This window comes from Topomyia yanbarensis, chromosome 1 (genome assembly GCF_030247195.1).
Source record: "Topomyia yanbarensis strain Yona2022 chromosome 1, ASM3024719v1, whole genome shotgun sequence".
Taxonomy (NCBI): Eukaryota; Metazoa; Arthropoda; class Insecta; order Diptera; family Culicidae; genus Topomyia; species Topomyia yanbarensis.
In genome coordinates, this window is record NC_080670.1 from 213,713,450 (window position 1) to 213,731,123 (window position 17,674).

At 39.4% G+C, this 17,674-nt stretch overlaps 1 protein-coding gene across 9 annotated transcripts in view; it reads right to left on the reverse strand.

Annotated features, from left to right (window-relative positions):
- LOC131691934 (high mobility group protein DSP1) overlaps nt 1–16,216 on the reverse strand; it is a 74,143-nt gene extending 57,927 nt beyond the window's left edge. For 2 of the 9 annotated variants that reach the window (XM_058978756.1, XM_058978699.1), the window contains exons 1-2: nt 16,078–16,210; nt 13,130–14,052 (exon numbers count right to left, since the gene is read on the reverse strand). In XM_058978756.1, the coding sequence (XP_058834739.1) occupies nt 13,130–13,783 (654 nt within the window). In that variant the 5' untranslated portion in view covers nt 13,784–14,052; nt 16,078–16,210. Of the gene's footprint in view, nt 1–13,129; nt 14,053–15,241; nt 15,266–15,604; nt 15,628–15,726; nt 15,829–15,886; nt 16,048–16,077 lie in introns of those variants that run through there. The other 7 variants (XM_058978708.1, XM_058978768.1, XM_058978718.1 and 4 more) reach the window with 7 other exon arrangements.
- Nucleotides 16,217–17,674: the final 1,458 nt, after the last annotated feature.

Consider the following 17,674-nt stretch of genomic DNA (forward strand, 5'->3'; position numbering starts at 1 on the left):
TTCTTTTCTTTATTTATTTTTTTTCCTTTTTTAATTTTTTCTTTTAATTTTTGATTGCTTTATTTTTTACCATTTATTTGTTATTTTTTTATCCCTTTTTTCATTTTATTTTCCATTACATTTTTTTCCTTTATTGCATTTTCTTTGTTTTTGTTTGTTCGTCCATTTTTTATGTTTACTTTTTTGCACTTTTTTGCCTAATTTTTTTTTTTTTTTGGTATTTTCTTTAATTTTTTTTATTTTGAAGTTTTTTCTTTCTTATTTTTTCCACATTTGATTTTTTTTTCTTACTTTTTTTCTTTATTCGTTATTTTTTCTTTCATTTCTTATTATTTTATTTCATTGTTTGTTTTCTTCCTTTATATTTGTTCCTTTATTTCTGTTTTTGTTTATTCTTTCCCTTTATTTTTTATTTTTTTATGCATTTAATTTATTTTTCATCGCATTCTTTTTAATTTTTTATCCCTTCATTTTTTATCCCTTTATTTTTTATTTTCTTTTCCTATATTTTTTTCCTTATTTTCCTATTTTTTATTTTTTTTTCTCACTTTTAATTTTTTTCCTTCACATTTTATTTTTTGCCTTATTTTTTATTCTTTCTTCATTTGTAATTTTTTCTGCATTTATTTTTTTCCTTTTTTGTTTTTTTCTTAATTTATTTTTTCTCCTTTTCTATTTTATACTGTATTTTTTTTCTTTTTTATTTTTTCTTCATTTTCCCGTTTTTTCTCTTATTTTTAATTTTTATCCAGTTATTTCTTATTTTTTTATCCATTCATGTTTAATTTTTTATCGCATTTGTTATCTCTTTATTTTTTATATTTTATTTTCCTTTATTGTATTTTTCTTAATTTATTTTTTCCTTTATTTTTTATTTTCGTTTTATTTTTTGATTTGTCTTCATTTTTAATTTTTTTCCGTATTTTTTATTTTTTTTTCCTGTTTTTGTTTTGTTTTTTTTTCCTTTATTTTTTGTTCTTTTTTATCTTATTTACTTTTTTTAGTCCATTTTTTCGATTACTGTATTTTTAAGTTACTTAAATTAATGTATTTACCTTATCTAATTTATGATTCCATTCATTGTAGTTATTTTATTCAATTTATTTCGTTTATTTTTTATTTTGCTAACTTCATTATTTTATTAATTGTGTTGGTTTGTTTTTGAATAACATTGATTATCTTGTTTTATTTACTTTATTTTGCAGTAAATACCCGCTTTTGCCCTGTCAGGATCTAGTTCTGTGTACCCGCGATTAATCGAGCTTGTTGAGTACAACCAAAATTGATGTACGTAGAGCATTAAAAGGTTTCTTTTTATTTGAAATTGCTTTGGCCCCAAACAATTACAGGAATTCTGAAGGGTTATTAGGGTTTCTCAAAACTCTTGACGGAGAATATTTATCATATTATGGATACAAAAAATATGAAGAAATTTTATTAATTTTTCACTGTCAACCTAAAATTACAGTATGAGGGTATGTTTCTGGACTACAGGTCAGATTCTATAGCTTTTGTAATTTTCGGCAGTAAGTTTGTTTCACACGGTTCAATGCGTTATTGAGGCGCTGTCCATCAATTTTTTAAAATATACAATAAAATGAAAAATATGTCTATTAGGTCCGGTCGAAACAGTTTGATGGAGTGTGTTGTGATTCTGTTTCTGTTAGATGAATTTTCCATCTCTTGGAACCTTTGAAGACATTCAATCTAGTCTCGCCATCGCTAATACCTTCGTGATGTTCACGATCTGCAATCGTGTTCATGTTTCTCTCTTGCAGCGCTCCTTTACATATACAACCCTTTCAAAGCATGCATGGAGCTGGCTATCGATTTGGAGATACTAGGTGCCCCAGGTTACATTGGACAAAGATCTGAGTTTTACTGAGCACGTGCATTGTACAGTACATAAATCTGCTAGGGTAAGACCCCATTCCCCTCAGATAGGTTTTACCGAAATCAGTACGGCGTGTCTAACATGGTGGAATTGAAGAATTCTATCTTCCGTCAGTGGGGATATTTTCTACTTCAGATAGTCTCTCTATTTTAGTTACATTCTACAAATTAGGCTAGCAGTAACAGGGTAGTTTTTGCAGTTTGTGCATGGCAACAGGTTTAGTCGATTATCTAACAGTCGCGGAGCAATTTCCGAACGGAGCAAGATTGGAAGGCAGACCTAATAATTAAGGAACGCCTTTAGCTTAAAATATGCTTTTTTAATAGTTTTTCACAACTGAGAAATCTGAGCTGAATGTGTGCAATTGATTCCAAGCTTCCAGGAAAACATGTGGTTTCACAAATCATTTGACATGTTCATCGGCAGTTCTTAAAAACATGCTACACTCCCATTAAATTACCTTCTAAAGTGATGAGTAGGAAAACCACAAACGATATCTTTCTCATTACTAATTACGTGGTACGACGACGCTAAACAACAGAAAAAAAGTTTTTCAAGAGCTTGTTTGGTGCTACGCGAACAACATGATTGATGATGGATTAGCTCGCGTCCGATGTGAAATTAATGACGCCATTGACCCACAAAAAACGCACAACGACCAGAAAAAATTCCTGCAGTGGTTGCCGCCTACTTTGATCAGCGCGCGCGGGTTTATAATTAGGCTTTAATAAGACGATCTCGGACGCGGAAGAAAACGTGCTTCATTGCTGACTGACTAGCTGTGTTGCACCATCATCCGGAGAAAGAAAGCTAGACGGGACGAAGAAAACTTATATCAAATTGATTCTAAAATTTTATTCCTCCTCTTGCCTTCAAACCAGCTCTCATCCCCTTCATGATACCGACGAACAAACCGCGGCCGTTTTGGAACTCACCGAACCAACCCGCGCCATCATCAAGAGCCAACAGCGCGTGGAGGAAAGCAACGTCCCTCCTATGTATGAAATAAAATATATTGCCTTCTTCTATATGCTATCTATATATTATTGCTCTCCCCCCTCCTGCACCAGTTTGCGCAGTGTTTCATTCCCTCGTCTCGGCTATGCGTCACCCGGCGGTCCCGCGTTTGCTTTTCTCGGATAGGAGAGCCGGCGTTGTGTGGTTAGTTTCTTCGATAGAGCCAGATCGGTTCTGCAGTCTAACATTTTCCTGGTAGGTAGGAATAGTGTGCGACGATGAGATGTGCGCAGCATAACCTGCCAACGGCTCTCGCTTCTCCGCTGCCCGCGCTTGCCCAAAAATCAACCAACTATAAATACATAGAGAACCGCACAACAATGGATGGGAGCCAGCAGAATTTGTGACTTTTGTTGCTGCTGCTGGCTTCGGTTGGTTGGTGGGACAAGCAGCAGGTGGAATTGGGTGAGGGAAATAATAATTCCCAGCAAATGCAGCTGGCCTAAAGCTGATATGTATGGCCTTTGAAGAAAATTTGAGAACGAAAGAATAAAAACAACAAAAACATGGTTCGTTGATGAGTTGGCAGGTTCTGATGGATCATTTTGAGAGGTCTGACATTTACTCGGACTCCACAGCGCGCAGGGCTGCTTGATCCTAATCTGGGGATCATCATTAGCGAAATCAGATTATGAGTAGCCTAACCTTCAAAAACTCTTTAGGTATAGGTAACGCAGTAGGCGTTGAACTATCGAAAAATAACACATTTTTTTGACAACTGTTCCATTATTGCTGCAGGTACAGTATACAGCCGGACGAGAAATAGAATGGTTCCGTCACCGGGTCTGCGGGTGCCATAAAACCTTAAATCATTGGGTGCCTCTATATAAAATCAAAGCGTTTGGAAGGAAACTTTCAAGTGGTGCAATAAAACTTCAATAAAACAGCTCACCTGTAGAAGCAGTATCTCGCTATCTCTATTTTGTTCTCGACCCTGCCGTGGCTTTGATCCAGGAATTGGAGACAGTATAAAAGTTTGTATTCGAAACAAAAACCTCTCCGATGTATGAAAAAAAAAATGAAACGATAAACCGGGCGGTGACTCTTGTCTCAAAATAAGGACAAAATACACACAGGTAACATCATTGAAAGTACATTACTTTTAGAACTAAAAAGTTCTTTAAATTTGAAATGACAGGTTTTACCATGTCATTTAAGAAATCTCAGCAAAACAAACGCAGTTAATTCAATCCGAGTTAGCTGTGATATACGCTTATACTTCTATCTAGAAATGGTAGTTTATTTGTTTTGTTCCTACTCGTTTGAACATATTTTACCACAACAACAGATTTCTTGCCAAATCATCAGTTTTAGAACAAAGTTCGATGTTCGCAGAAAAATCTCTCGTATTAAATTTCTACCAGGTAGCTGCTTTTATTTGATTTCGGTGCAATAAAGTGTAATTTTTCAAGAATTCGACCATCCGACGTTTCGGCCAATAGCTGTCTTCTTTTTCAAGGGACATTCTTTTACATTTCATCGAAACAGTGCACCGTGGGTCCAGAATGTGAATTTCGTGGGCCCAGAAGGTGGAATTTCAGATTTTTACTGAAACTACATGCAGTGAAGATCCGATTTTATCTGCTTTGTGTCTGCTTCATATGGAAAAATATTTTATGAGCTCTAGCGTGTAGACTCCTTCTGGAGCACACTTCATGACTTAAAAAGGCAAAAAATGCAAAAATAAAAAAAAGATGGGTGGGTTATGTCTAGCACATAACCGGAGTGTCATGACCACTCGTTTGACTTGTAATTCAAATGGAATGATACTCAACGAAATATGTGGGAACTTTTCAAGTTATTCTTTATAATAATTATGGTGGTTCCGAAAAGAACCTTTGTTGTTGGCGTCTGCGTTGATAGGGGATGCGCTGGATTCTAAGCTCGCTGAGACATTCATTCATGAAATGAACAAATTTCATATTTTCTTACTTTGATATATCAATGTTAAAATCTCTCCAAACAACCATCGGAATCTTTTTCCTAACGTACAGAAATGAACACGCTTAGCGAAAAACTAGGGATGGGTAATGTCCGGGACATAACCGCGATGATCATATTCTTAAAATTCTGCTTGTATCTCTTTCAAATGGCTAAATTTTACGCATTAAGTTCGATTCACCGGGCTCAGAGAAATTTTCCTGGGGATCCCGTTCGTAAGTCTATTCAGTAAAACAATTTTATTACCGAGTTCTCCGCATTGAATACAGATCAATAATTTCATATGATTTCAACAAGCAGACAATGTACTTGTATAAAAGGTGGGAGTATTTTGAAGTGGTTTTAGTGGAGGTAACAACATAAAATCGTGTATTGGACATTTTACAATGATTCTCCTTAACCTCGCAAAACCACGGGGATGGCAGCAGAGGGTTAAGTTGTTTGGAACAGATGACAGTTATTATGATAACTAAAAATATAAAATTGTTCTATAAATTGCAAAGCTATTGCCGCGTTGACCTGAAAATTTGTCATTTCATTCAAATAGGAACAATCATTGAAATTATGTCAATTTATGCTTTGCAAGACTTGAAATAACTTCGAAGTGTGGTCACGACACCCCTGTTATGTCATATACATTACAAACCCATCTTTTTCCATTTTTCATTCGTCCTAATAAGGACGGTTTGTAGATAACTATGTTGATACAAGACGAGAAACTTTTGAAACGATTCAAACCTTGCCGACGATTGATGATCATTCCTCTTTCGCAGCTCACACCGAATGAGCACACTTTGCATCAAGGCATTCCTATTTATTAACTTTTCGGTGCAGATGAAAGGCCTTCCTTTTGGGCGATAAATGAACATATTTTCGTCATTTGTTTTGGTGTAGCTTTCGCTTAGTGGTAGAGTTGCAACATTCACTGATTTTCTTGGAAGGATTTGCAAAAACCTGTTATTAAGGTTCAAAATGTACGTAACGCTTTCGCTAATATGCACTACTATCGCTTTCTCGCTCGTTCCCGTGTCGTGCATGAGCCTTTCCTTTTCCGTCCGGTTTCTAATGGCATAACCAAAACGAATATGCCGGCTTTCCCCCCACCAACTACTCTCGTCAAGCAACCCAATACGAATAATCATAGGAACAAACATGTAGTGGACCTATATTTAAACCTTTTCATCATTTTATTGTTCGGTTGGTGCACCATATTGACGGCTCTGTGCGGGATGGGCTGAAAATTTTCACTTTTCCGAGTCGTTTTCGAAAGATTTTTCAAAACACTATTTTTCCGTTGATAATGAATGTCCTACATATTCCAAAATTTAATACAACATTGGTACAAATATTTTCGACAAAATGCCGAAGAAATTGATTAAATCCATTCAGTACAACAAAAGATATAAGCGTTCAAAATCTTACATCATTTTTCTTCCGAAATTGTGAAAAGGGGCCCCTATATTGAAAGGTAGGTCGTTAGTCACAGAAAAAAAATTATTTTGCGCTGGAATGGCCACCATACCAGATAATTAAAAAGGGTTAGGGGACTACAGAAGAATATTTTAACAACTTCGATTAATTAAAAAGAAAGATGTGTCCCGATTTTGCCAATACACCCATTTTGTCAGCCTGAAACAGTGGTTTTCAACCGGGGGTAAATCATACTATTGTATGGAGTGAATCTTTCGGGGTAAATTTCAACTTGCTAGCCTAACATTTCCGCAGGATATTTGTCATCAAATGTTGCTTCAGTGTGTCAAGAATTAAGATGTTGGCTGAGTGTCTTCAGGACCAGGTTTTCAATTGAAAAAAGTATGATATTCTCATCAAATAGAAAATCATTTTCTGATGGGGTAATGGTGGTAAACAATATTCAGAAATGAGTACATGAGGGATATCAATATTCAGAAAGGGGTACGTGAAACGGAAAAGCTTGAAAACCCCTGGCTCAAAATTAGAAAGGGTTGATAGAAACGGGTCTTCGATGCAATTTCGGCTTATACAGTAACGACTCGTTTGTATCAGTTCCTTGTTGTATTTTAGGCTAATAAAACGGTGACATTGACTTATACAAGATAAGAAAAATTTGCCCAACAATGATTTTACTCGAATTTAGCTTGGTTCACGTTTTATGAGAATAGGTTTTAACGAAGCTTTTTTCCTTCTTAGAAACAGGAGCTCCTCGTTTCTTGATGACTTTCAAAGTAGTGAAATGTTAGTGGTCCTGATTCGAATTGCCCGATAAATCGTGGTAAAAATCGAATAGAGACACCGATTCATTTGCTAGAGGCCACCAAACAAATTTTGATGCGAAGCAGATAAATTCGAGTTTTCACAGAATTCTAAAAAAATCAGTAAGAGCTTGATAACGGTCGATTCATTTATCTGCAGACAAAAGTCAGCCCTAGACGCAATGTATTGAAATATCTCGCCCCAGGAAGCGATCCACTGGATTCTTGCACCCATGTCGTAAGAGACGGCGAAAACAGGAGTCCTCCAGTCAAGCTGTTTCACCGTGTAATGCCCCGTGCAAATGTTACGTCGATGCGAATCGATCCCCCTCACATAATTTGGGACAATTCAGATATCAATTTGAAAGCCATTGTATTGATGGAATGCTTAGCCATCGCAGTGTACGAAATCGTTCAACAATTGCACAATCTGGCTGTGAAAAGGTGTTAGATGTAACCCTCTGCTCCGACAGCATTATGCATGAATTGGAAAACTTTAGCTCGTACCGAGCGAGCTTGAACGGTAATTATGAACTGGGACTTATACGACTGGTTTGTATTTTCCTAAGATTTAGTCTACGAGTGATTTGGATGAGATCGTGGATAAAAGAAACGACCGCATAGAGTTATGCTTGTTTCTAGAGGAACCCCTTTGAGGAATGCAGAACTTGCTAAACTAAAAGAGTTATGCAGAAGAGCCTGGAATCGCAGATGGCCAGGCGAATCGGAGGCGTCTAAGACGACTCGAAAAGCACACAGAAATACCCTTCGATCTTCTAAGCGAAGTATTTGGAAAAGCCTTCCCCCAATTGTTCAAGACTCAACAAGATTAGTGGATTAAATCATCTGCTAGTGGTAAATGCTTGTCTGACAATGATGAAGCAACCAACTGTCTTTTTAACACACACCTTCCAGGCTGCATGGAGCGCTTACCGACGACTGCACTGGATTCGTTTGGGGTAGTTCTGATTTTTGGAAATTTGCTCGAAGAATTGTGACAGCATCGTTGGGAGGTGAGTTCATATTCGTGAAAACCACTAAAGGATGTCCCTAAAGAGCAGTGCTGTCACCCCTTGTGTGGTCCTTGGTAGTAGACGGACTCCTGGACGAGCTGGAAGGATAATGGGTTGCACAGACGACGTTCTCGCAACCCAAAAAAATATCTTTTCAAAATCAATATTTTCACTTCTTTTTACGCCGAGGAGCAGTTCATGTCTAAGATATGCCACAATATATTGATGCTGACTACGTTTTACGTGAATAGGTTTATCGAAGCTGTTTCCTTCTTAGAAACATGAGCTGCTCGTTCCAGTTGTTTTTGATGACTTTCAAAGTAGTGAAATGTTAATGATCCTGATTCGGATTTCCCGAGAAATTTGATTTAAAAGAGAGCTTCAATTTTTTATACTATAAAGTGTGTTGAAGATGGCCGTAAAAATCAAATAGAGACAACCGATCACATTGACAAAATATCAGAAAATCGGTAAACTCGCACGCTTCAAAAACACCTTGTGATGCGCCTGTTTCAAGTTGTAAAGCTTGTACATCTCGCTACTACAAATTAAATCATCACAGCGCCACGTTTGATGGCCTCTAGCTGACGAACCAAGCCAAATTTGAGTAAATAATTGATTGAGCTTATTTTTTGCATCAAACAAAAATAAATCGACATTTTCAAATGTGTTAAGTGAAAGACTACCATTGCAAAATTTACGCAAAATATTAGGCCATGGTTATGATGTCTGGCTTCTAAGGAAGAATATTTCAAGAGCCTTATTTTTTTAAGAAAGAATAAATATATTACGATATTGTCAGCATTAAATAAAGCAAGGGGCCTTTCAACATATCTTTTTTTTATTTTGATTATAGAGGTTTTACCTTTAAGGTCATTCCTCTTAGGGTTAGAAAAAATCATTAACCCTATGTGGGGGCTTGGGATTTGAACCCAGGTGAGCTGCTTACAAGGCAATCGGTTTACCAACCAGTTTGTCGGACCAATTCTGGAATATTTCAGCGTAGCATGGTGTTTATGCACCTTCCTGCATTCCCTCCTCCATCATATGAGGCACGCTGTATGCTCATTACTGATCCTGCTAACGCGGTTATTTCCCAATGCATGCAATCATTAAATGAACTTTTATGCACCAAGCCGTCGTTTAAGAATCCGCAAATAATGTTTAAAAGCAGCTTATAAAAAATAACGCGAAAAACGACCCGGAGTCCATCGAATGATACGCCAAATATAGCCAAATTATGAAAAAACGGCTCATGTCTAGAAATAAATTAAAACTAACTTTAAACCGTAGAAATAATGAACATTGAATCATTTTTTGTAGTTCACATCTAGTTTGACGAAAACGAATAATTTAAATCATGTCATTTCCGAAAAAACAAACCAAGTTCCTTCAACACTTATTAATTTTTAAGTTAGATATGCTGCCGATACAGCCTGATATGGAGTTAATTAAATAAAAATTCTCATGTTCTTGACAGCGGTCATTCAGAAACAACAAGCTTTGAGTCTTCATTAAACTTATTTGCGAGTGAATGCTCTATATTGCCGAAGACATAATTCTGTTATGCTTACATAAAAAAAATATTTGTAAGTGTATCTCAGTTTTAGGGGGATTAATTAGTAAAATCATCACACCATTTGAAAGACCCATAACGCCCAGAAATACTTCCAACCCTTTTCTATCCTTGAGTTTTGATGTCCCGGGAAAAACATATGAGGGCTAACGTCAATGGTGACCGGAAACTTTACTAGGGTACCAACGCTTTTTGGCGAGAACCGGTTCTACTGTACTGAGGCCCCCTCAGTATCGGTAAAATACCGGTGCTGGGATGCTTGTTAAAAACAACTAAAATCCAACGGAGCGAAACGAAATGTAACAATATGTACTTTTATTGGTAAGCTTTCATATGCTTCAGTCTACCTTCTGATCTTATCCAGAAAAGCAAAAAAAATATTCTTTAATAGCTATCAATGAACCAACCAATTAATTTCTACTGCTTTGTTGCTTATCCACTACACAAACAGTACAGTACATCCTTCCGGCTGAGCAGTGAAATCGGAAAATTACAGAAGTGACATGTGCCTCTATTACGAGAATTACCATTACGACTGGTTTTAAAGAAACTCGCAAAAAGGGCGATAATCCTTGCGGAAGTAGCTACAAAGGTGGAGGTAATATGTGAATGATAACATTCAGAAGTTAAGCCGAGATTGGAAACAGCATTGTGAAGAACTCCATGCAACATAACGTCGAATGCTACAACGTTTGATCCAAGATTCCCGCGTATATGGATGATGATGAAATCAAGGTTGTTTGAATAAATAGTTAAAATATCCAGCTACGTTAGTTTTCTAATATCACCTTGCTGGTCGATGTCTGAAACAGGCACCTGTATGCGCTGAAAGATTAGGTTAATCAGAAGCTTTGTATAGTACTGAAAGTGCCGGTACTAATATGTATTCAGTACCGGTATTTCTGTACCAAGAATTGGTGCTGGTATTTCCGAGATATTCGGTACCAGTACCACAACCCTAAGCTTCACCATTTTGCTTATAAAATTCATTTATCTCGACAGATCACAAGAGCAGGACTAGAAGTAATGTTTTTTTTGTCTTCAGACCATGCACAAAGTAACTGTACTTTGAAAGTTCGAAATTGCATCTGAAATTTGTGTGGTATATTCTTAGATAACGTACAAATTTCTCGATTTTTTTTTCTTGGAAAAACCGCATTTTGTTATGAAGAATGTATTTACATATACTCTATGCAGGAAGTTTCCTAATATTCGCACCATTTGAGCGAGAGCAGGTGTTAGATGTAACTCTATGCTCCGACAGAATTACCCATGAAACAGTGACCTGGAATCTTTGAGTGCTTTCAGCATGCTTCTTAATATTTTTAATATTTAGTTACGTAGTTACGTTACGTACTCCAATAGAGCTTCTTTTAAATCTGTCGTAATTTATCGATGACCCATAACCCCCTTTGGTATCTAAGTACAAATCTAGGATCATAACAATTTCAAAAATTGAGATGTTTATCAAGTATCAAACCTGTATGAACATTAGACTGAGTCGAATTCATGATTACCCGAATAGGGGGCAAACCGAATGGGTACATCCTAGTTTTTTGTAACCATTTTTGGGCTATTCTTTTTCAAAGGTCACAAATTTTTGACATTCGTTAAATTTTGGGTTTCTGGATTTTCTTTAGCATTCCGATATTTACAGATTTAGATTTCTCCAAGTTTAAGAACCGCACTTTACTAGAGCATTGGAATCGATTGGAAATTAGTTTTTAAGGCTAGCAAATTGTTCGGGACTGCACATTTCTTGGAGCTGTTTTAAAGTATTAAAATTCTCTCGGTAATTAGATATTCTAGTATTGTTTATGTGCACCAAAAATAAACAAGCATCCGGTAAAGACTTTCTAGCTTCAGAAAGATCAGAAGACATGGTCGTACTGATTTATCAATAATTTAGGTGTTCCACAAGGAAGTAGCCTGAGACCTTTATTATTTTCAATATTTATTAACGATACCTGAAAATACCATCGGGTTTCCGATTTCTTCAATTTGTTGATAAAAAAAATGTCTATTGCCATCAGTGTCTACAAAGAAAGGCGAGCAGCTTCAACGGCTGAGTCAGATATTTGAGGATAGATGCGCTTGGAATCAACTGACCATTAGTGCACAAAAAAGTGCCATCTTATTCACACACTCAGAAGAAAATTCCCTTTGACGGAGTACATAAAGTCGGTGACCGGATATATAAGGTTCGCTTGTGAGGCGAGTCAGCGTGATGAACGAAATTTGGTCTTTTATTGGGCTCGTAGTTCTCGTTTATGAATCATTACCCGAGCACACTTTCTCCGATCACTGTTCTACATGGTTTTGGAAACTAGTTCCGTACTGAGGATGTTGTACTTTTGCAGTTGGTTTAGATTGACGGAATATAGTTTATCAATTTTGACTTATGTACGACAATAACCTTAAAGGGGACGTCGTTGATAAATATTAAAAATAACAGCGGTTGCAAATTGCTGCCTTGCAATCAGCCATAATTAAGAAAATTTCTGCAATGAATAATTATCGTAACGTTTCCCGCGGCCTGTAAATTGGCATTGGCTTACAGCTAACGTAACAAGAATATGCAAAGACAACTATCACTTCTACTACTACCACTACATCATCACTAAGCAGCTAGCATCGTTATCAAACTCTACAGCAAAAAGCCCCATCTTTCCCACCCTACATTTGATGCGTTTTCTATGAGATGTGTTTCTACGAGATACTACAAGAGAAAATAAAGAAAAAAAACACGCAGCACCAACATCAAAACAAACTGTCACCAACAGTCCAATTCCCCCTGTCAACAACCATATTTCCCTTCCCTTCTCGCCCGTGCGCGAAACCATCGTTGTTCTCGGTATCACATTTTTTTGTTCTTTTCTCCGTCGTTCGTGTGTCCACGAACACGGACGACACACAATCGCAGAATCTGTTTTGGGGTGGCGCATCCCATAATCATCGCATCGGTGGCCAGCAGCTATCGCAAGTCAAACCAACAGAGCCGGTCCACGTGGAGAGCTTGTTGACTGCGTGATAATGAGCCCGATTATGTACGTACAATCAGGAGTCAGAATGTTTTTTTTTCTTCTTTATTTTGTACACACCCGGTATGTGTCATGAAAAAAGGGGTTAAAAAAAAACAACACGTTGTAAGGCGGCCGGCTGCTTCTTGCTGCAGCCCGACTGTCAAAAGTTGTGAAGCAAAACAAACTTATTCTGGTTGAGGATCGGGGTAACGGTATAGCAATGGTGGTTAAGGTAACGTAATAGTATGCTTGCTTTGATTGATTTTCTGTTTTGGGGTTGTATTTGACTTGTGTGCGAGAGAGAGATGAGTGAGCAATGGGGGCAAAAAAATGCGCGCCAAATTTTTATGCTGCGATTATTCATGGAAGCGGAACAAACGACGGACACGGACTGAAGTGAAGGAGGGATGCTTTGGTCTGCCAAGGGTACATACCGATTGGGTCTGTTGACTGTGGGCTTGATGTTGATTCTGCTGTTGTTGGCTTTGTTGTTGTACCTGATGTTGTTGTTGCTGCTGCTGCTGTTGTTGTTGTTGCTGCTGTTGCTGTTGTTGTTGTTGCTGCTGCTGCTGTTGTTGCTGCAGGGAGTTGTCGAGGGCATTCTGTCCACCAGGATACCACCACTGAGTCGTAGGTGCGGTACTGGCCATCGTCGGTGGATCACCGGGCCTTGACACGACGCCTGCTGTGCTCATTCCAAGACGATAGTCGTAAGGAGAGTTTGAGGTGGACACCGTTACACCCGATATGGTCGTAACGGGGTTCTGAAAACTGTTTGCCATTTTGTAGGAGAATAACTGCTGGGTCGCGGATGTCGACGTTGTACTATTGCTTCGGGCGTTATCGTTATTGTGTGCCTGGGACTGCTGCTGTTGTTGCTGTTGTTGTTGTTGCTGCTGCTGTTGTTGTTGCTGAACGGCAACCTGGTGCTGGAGCTGTGCCTGTTGCTGGGCCAGCTGCTGCTGATGGTGCTGATTAAGGAGATGCTGATGGTGCTGAATAGTTTGCTGATCCGATGACGAGATACCCCCGGGCCACCATACAGCATCCTCCCGAGTACCCCAAGCACCGCGATGGTGCTCCGACATGATGGTTGCGTAAACTGTCCCAAACACCCCTCTCTCTCTCCTCTGCTGTACTCTTTTTCGATTCTCCTTTCACTTCGTTTCTGAACCACTTCCGGGTTTATCCTTCGAGCTGCTGCTGTTGCGATAGGATATTTTAATACACTTCACTGTATTCCACACTTCCTTTGCACTTCTTCTTCCGCTACCCCTGCTTACACACACTTCCCGCCGCCAGTGGGCGCTACTCGAACCAATCAAAATAACCGTATATGTACTAATTCTATTTTCTTCTGAATTTCAGATAAAGAAAAATAATAAATTAAATAACAAGTTAGGCATATAAATTCGCGCACATCTTCGGTTGTATTTTTATTCTCACATATGGACTATACACAGCTAGCAAATTATATTTATAATTCGAATAACGAGCGGCTCACAAAAGTGCACAAGAATGGAAAAAAAAGAAGTCGATATCTCCGTCTTATTTTCTTCCACGGAGCACTACGCACGAGACACCACACTAAACGCGCTGTACACGGGGCCCCCGTATTGTGTGGAGTAGTAGCACTACACTCTTCTATCGAACAAAAATTTCCCTTCTTTCGCGTTGGCAAAGGCAACCGGAGCAGTAATCAAACAAAAAAAAACTTTTGCGAAAAACGAGCGTACTTTTCTTCCCCGCTCTCGAAAATCGACCGCGTCATACCAAACGGTGCACTTTTTGCTCCGAGCGCGAGTGACCTTTTTTCCCGTCCGGCACTCACGCTTTCTCTCACCCGCTCACGCTTCCCACGGCGAATGTACGGTTCGCTCTCGCACTCGCTCACACAAACCTCTTTTTTCTGCACCCAAGGAAAAACAGCACTTTTCAAAGCAAACTCTTTTCACGCAATCGCTGCTGCTGCTGCGCGTTGCTGCTTCGAAATTGCCCCCCACACACACACACCAACGCGAGCGCATAGGAAAAGTTCAACCGGAAAAAGTACTGCCTCTCACTCTCTCGTTTCAAGTCACACACACACACTCGCACACATTCAAGCTCACGCTATAGTGCAAAAAAGATCCACGATTCACAGGGGGCCCCTCGAACGGTACAGAGGCGACGCAACGGAGCGGATTTTTACGATGTACGAGGTTGTCAAATTTGAAAACGCGCGCGATCGTCGTCGTTGAATCGAGTTCGCCTAGCCGTGAAACGAATGAAAAGGCTACATCACTGTGGCGGGTGTCCGGCGTTCGGTCCGTCCTCTTCAGCTCGCGGGGGCACTTGGAATTATTGAAGAACTGTTCGTCTGCCGCGTCCCGAAAATTTTGTTTCTTGTGCACTTTTGCGGTCGCCGCTCACTTCGATGAACAATATTTTCCAAAATCGATAAATTTTTCCCGGCAGCACCGTTCCGTCGTCTGTTCGGTGACACAGCACACAGTTAAAAAATTGGGAGAGTAAACTCTGTTTTGGAAAATTTCTAAGAATCGCACATATTCACTATAATATTATGGATCGAAGGTCTCGGGAGGAACACCCGTTTCCGGTCACGACATTTTTCTTCACCGCAGCAGGCTGCGGCGCGGGTTTGCACAATTCTCGCCTCGTTTTTCGTAAGCGATGGTGTAATCCAGCTGGTTAGTCAGCCATTGTGTGCCAAGGGGCGGTACAATGGACAAATGTTCCACTCGATCGCCTCGTCGTTTCGAACAGACGCCTTTCAACTTTGTTTCGCGAAAATAAAAAACGTTTTCGTACTGGACCGGAACCCTGAAAAACGGTCTATTCCGGTTCTACCAGATGGAACCGGATTAGAACCGTCGCGACAAAACAAAATGCCCGTCAAAATTCACTACCGAACCGAAGTAACCATTTCACGCGTGTTCCCAACGTAGTAAACTGCGTCCGATTCCCGGGACCACATTCGCCATCATTCGATCGTTACAAAATTAGGCACCATAAAAGCACGCGGATTCACCAGATAACAACACACTCTGCCATCATTTTACTTTTTTTCTGCACGTATACACTTCAAAAACCGCGCGGCAAAATTCCACTTCCACCTCGTTTGGGGTGGCCTACGGCTTACAAGCGCGGCGGAAGAGGTTAGATTTCACTTTTGTATTATTGAATAATACCCAGGAAAAAATCGTTCTGTGGTCTAATGTTTTGTGTTTTCTTCCTGCTGCTCCTCCTCCTCCTACTCCAGCAGCAATGGTGCACAATCAATCGCACGTAGTAGGCCAGAAAAATCCAATGCTTTTGCAATAGGAAAGCGGCCCGTTTTTGCCAGGCCAAACCTTACGAGATATGTTCTGTATATTATTACCGAAAAGTACACACCGTAGTAGAAGCAAACCAGCAAAAGAATAATATTAATGCGTCGCAGCAATAGGCAAGAGCGAGAAACGCGAGGTTGCCCCGAGATGATACACCACATATAATAAAAGTACAATCGGTCCCTATTAAGAAAAAATAACGCTTCATCGCTTCTTTGCAGCAGAGCGGAGAGAACACACCAACACTGCCGCAGAAAAAAACGAACACCAGCGCAGAAAAAGCGTCAGGCACGCATACTACCAAACAAAAACGCCGAGGAAAAATCCAACCAAACCACTTTGGGGTACGCGCGCCGTTGCCTTCTTCTCTATCTCACGAAACGTGGCAACGTTGCACTCGACAATCGTAGTGAATTTTTAAACCCGAACAAAACTTACTTCTCGTGTCAGAACCTTAAATTATCACTAAAAATAGTAGCTTCACCGAAAGTGCATTTCGGTGTGTTCATTCAAAACTTTCCCGAACAAAAAGGTTCAAACATCTTTGCATTCGTCATCAAAGTGTGCGACAAAGCTGACACACCAATACCATTCCATCCATAATTTTTTTTACTAGTCCAGAAAAACCGTCCATTCTCAGAGAACCATGTCTCCGAGGGGTCCCTCAATCGGGTGACTTTTTTGTCCATTAGATTGCGGCATAGCCGCAAAGAAAAATCGTCAACCCGTTGTGCTCACACCCGCCCTCCGCACACACATATCAATCGGGCAAACAATGAGCAGCAAGATCTATAAACAAATTAAAAAGACGCGCTTTCTGTGCTGAACTCAAGCAAGCAAATTAACAGCAGCAGCGCAATAGGAGTGAACATAGCAGCCGGATGTGCCCTGACACTATTGATTGAACAGGGACGCCATCACAAACAAACCTTTTTCGGTTGACTCTCCCAGAGCACTCACAAACTCTCCGTCTCTCGCGAATTGCGAGAGCAACGACGACGATGAACGGACGCAAGATGGGAAAAGTATTTTTCGAATCAAGCTGTTCGTAGTCCGTATATACTACATGGCCAACTACATCAGCAGAAAAGAAAAAAAAAACAAGAAAACGGTGCTATTTTCTCATGAGGGCATTATTTACTGAATTCAAGCTGCTTCTACTGCTGCTGCTGCTGCATATATAGAAAACACAAAGGAGGCGAATTTTAATTGAACTCGCGCGCACACACAACCAGAGCGGCGGTGTTGATTTCGAAGCTGAAGTCGCACCAGCAGCGCCTGCCTCGAGTCTTGTTTTCCTCGAGTCACCTCCTCTCGAACGTGCCACACTGCACCCCCTCCCACCGGTGACTGTATATACATCTGTACATACATATATATTGTTCGCTTTTACAAGGGAGAAAGGCGTGTTATGCCGTTGCTCGTAGCGAATGTTACCACTCGGGAACGTTTTCGTGAAAATTATTTGATGGTACAAATATGTTTGGTAAGTTTTGAAATTTCAAAATAAAAAGGGAAAAATAGGGATCTTGCACTATAGCGGTTAAATATGAACTTTTTGGCCAATTTTTTTCAAACGGGTTTTTATTCACCTCGGGATAGACATAACTGGCTTGATTGTTATGCATATAAAATTTCACCGAATAG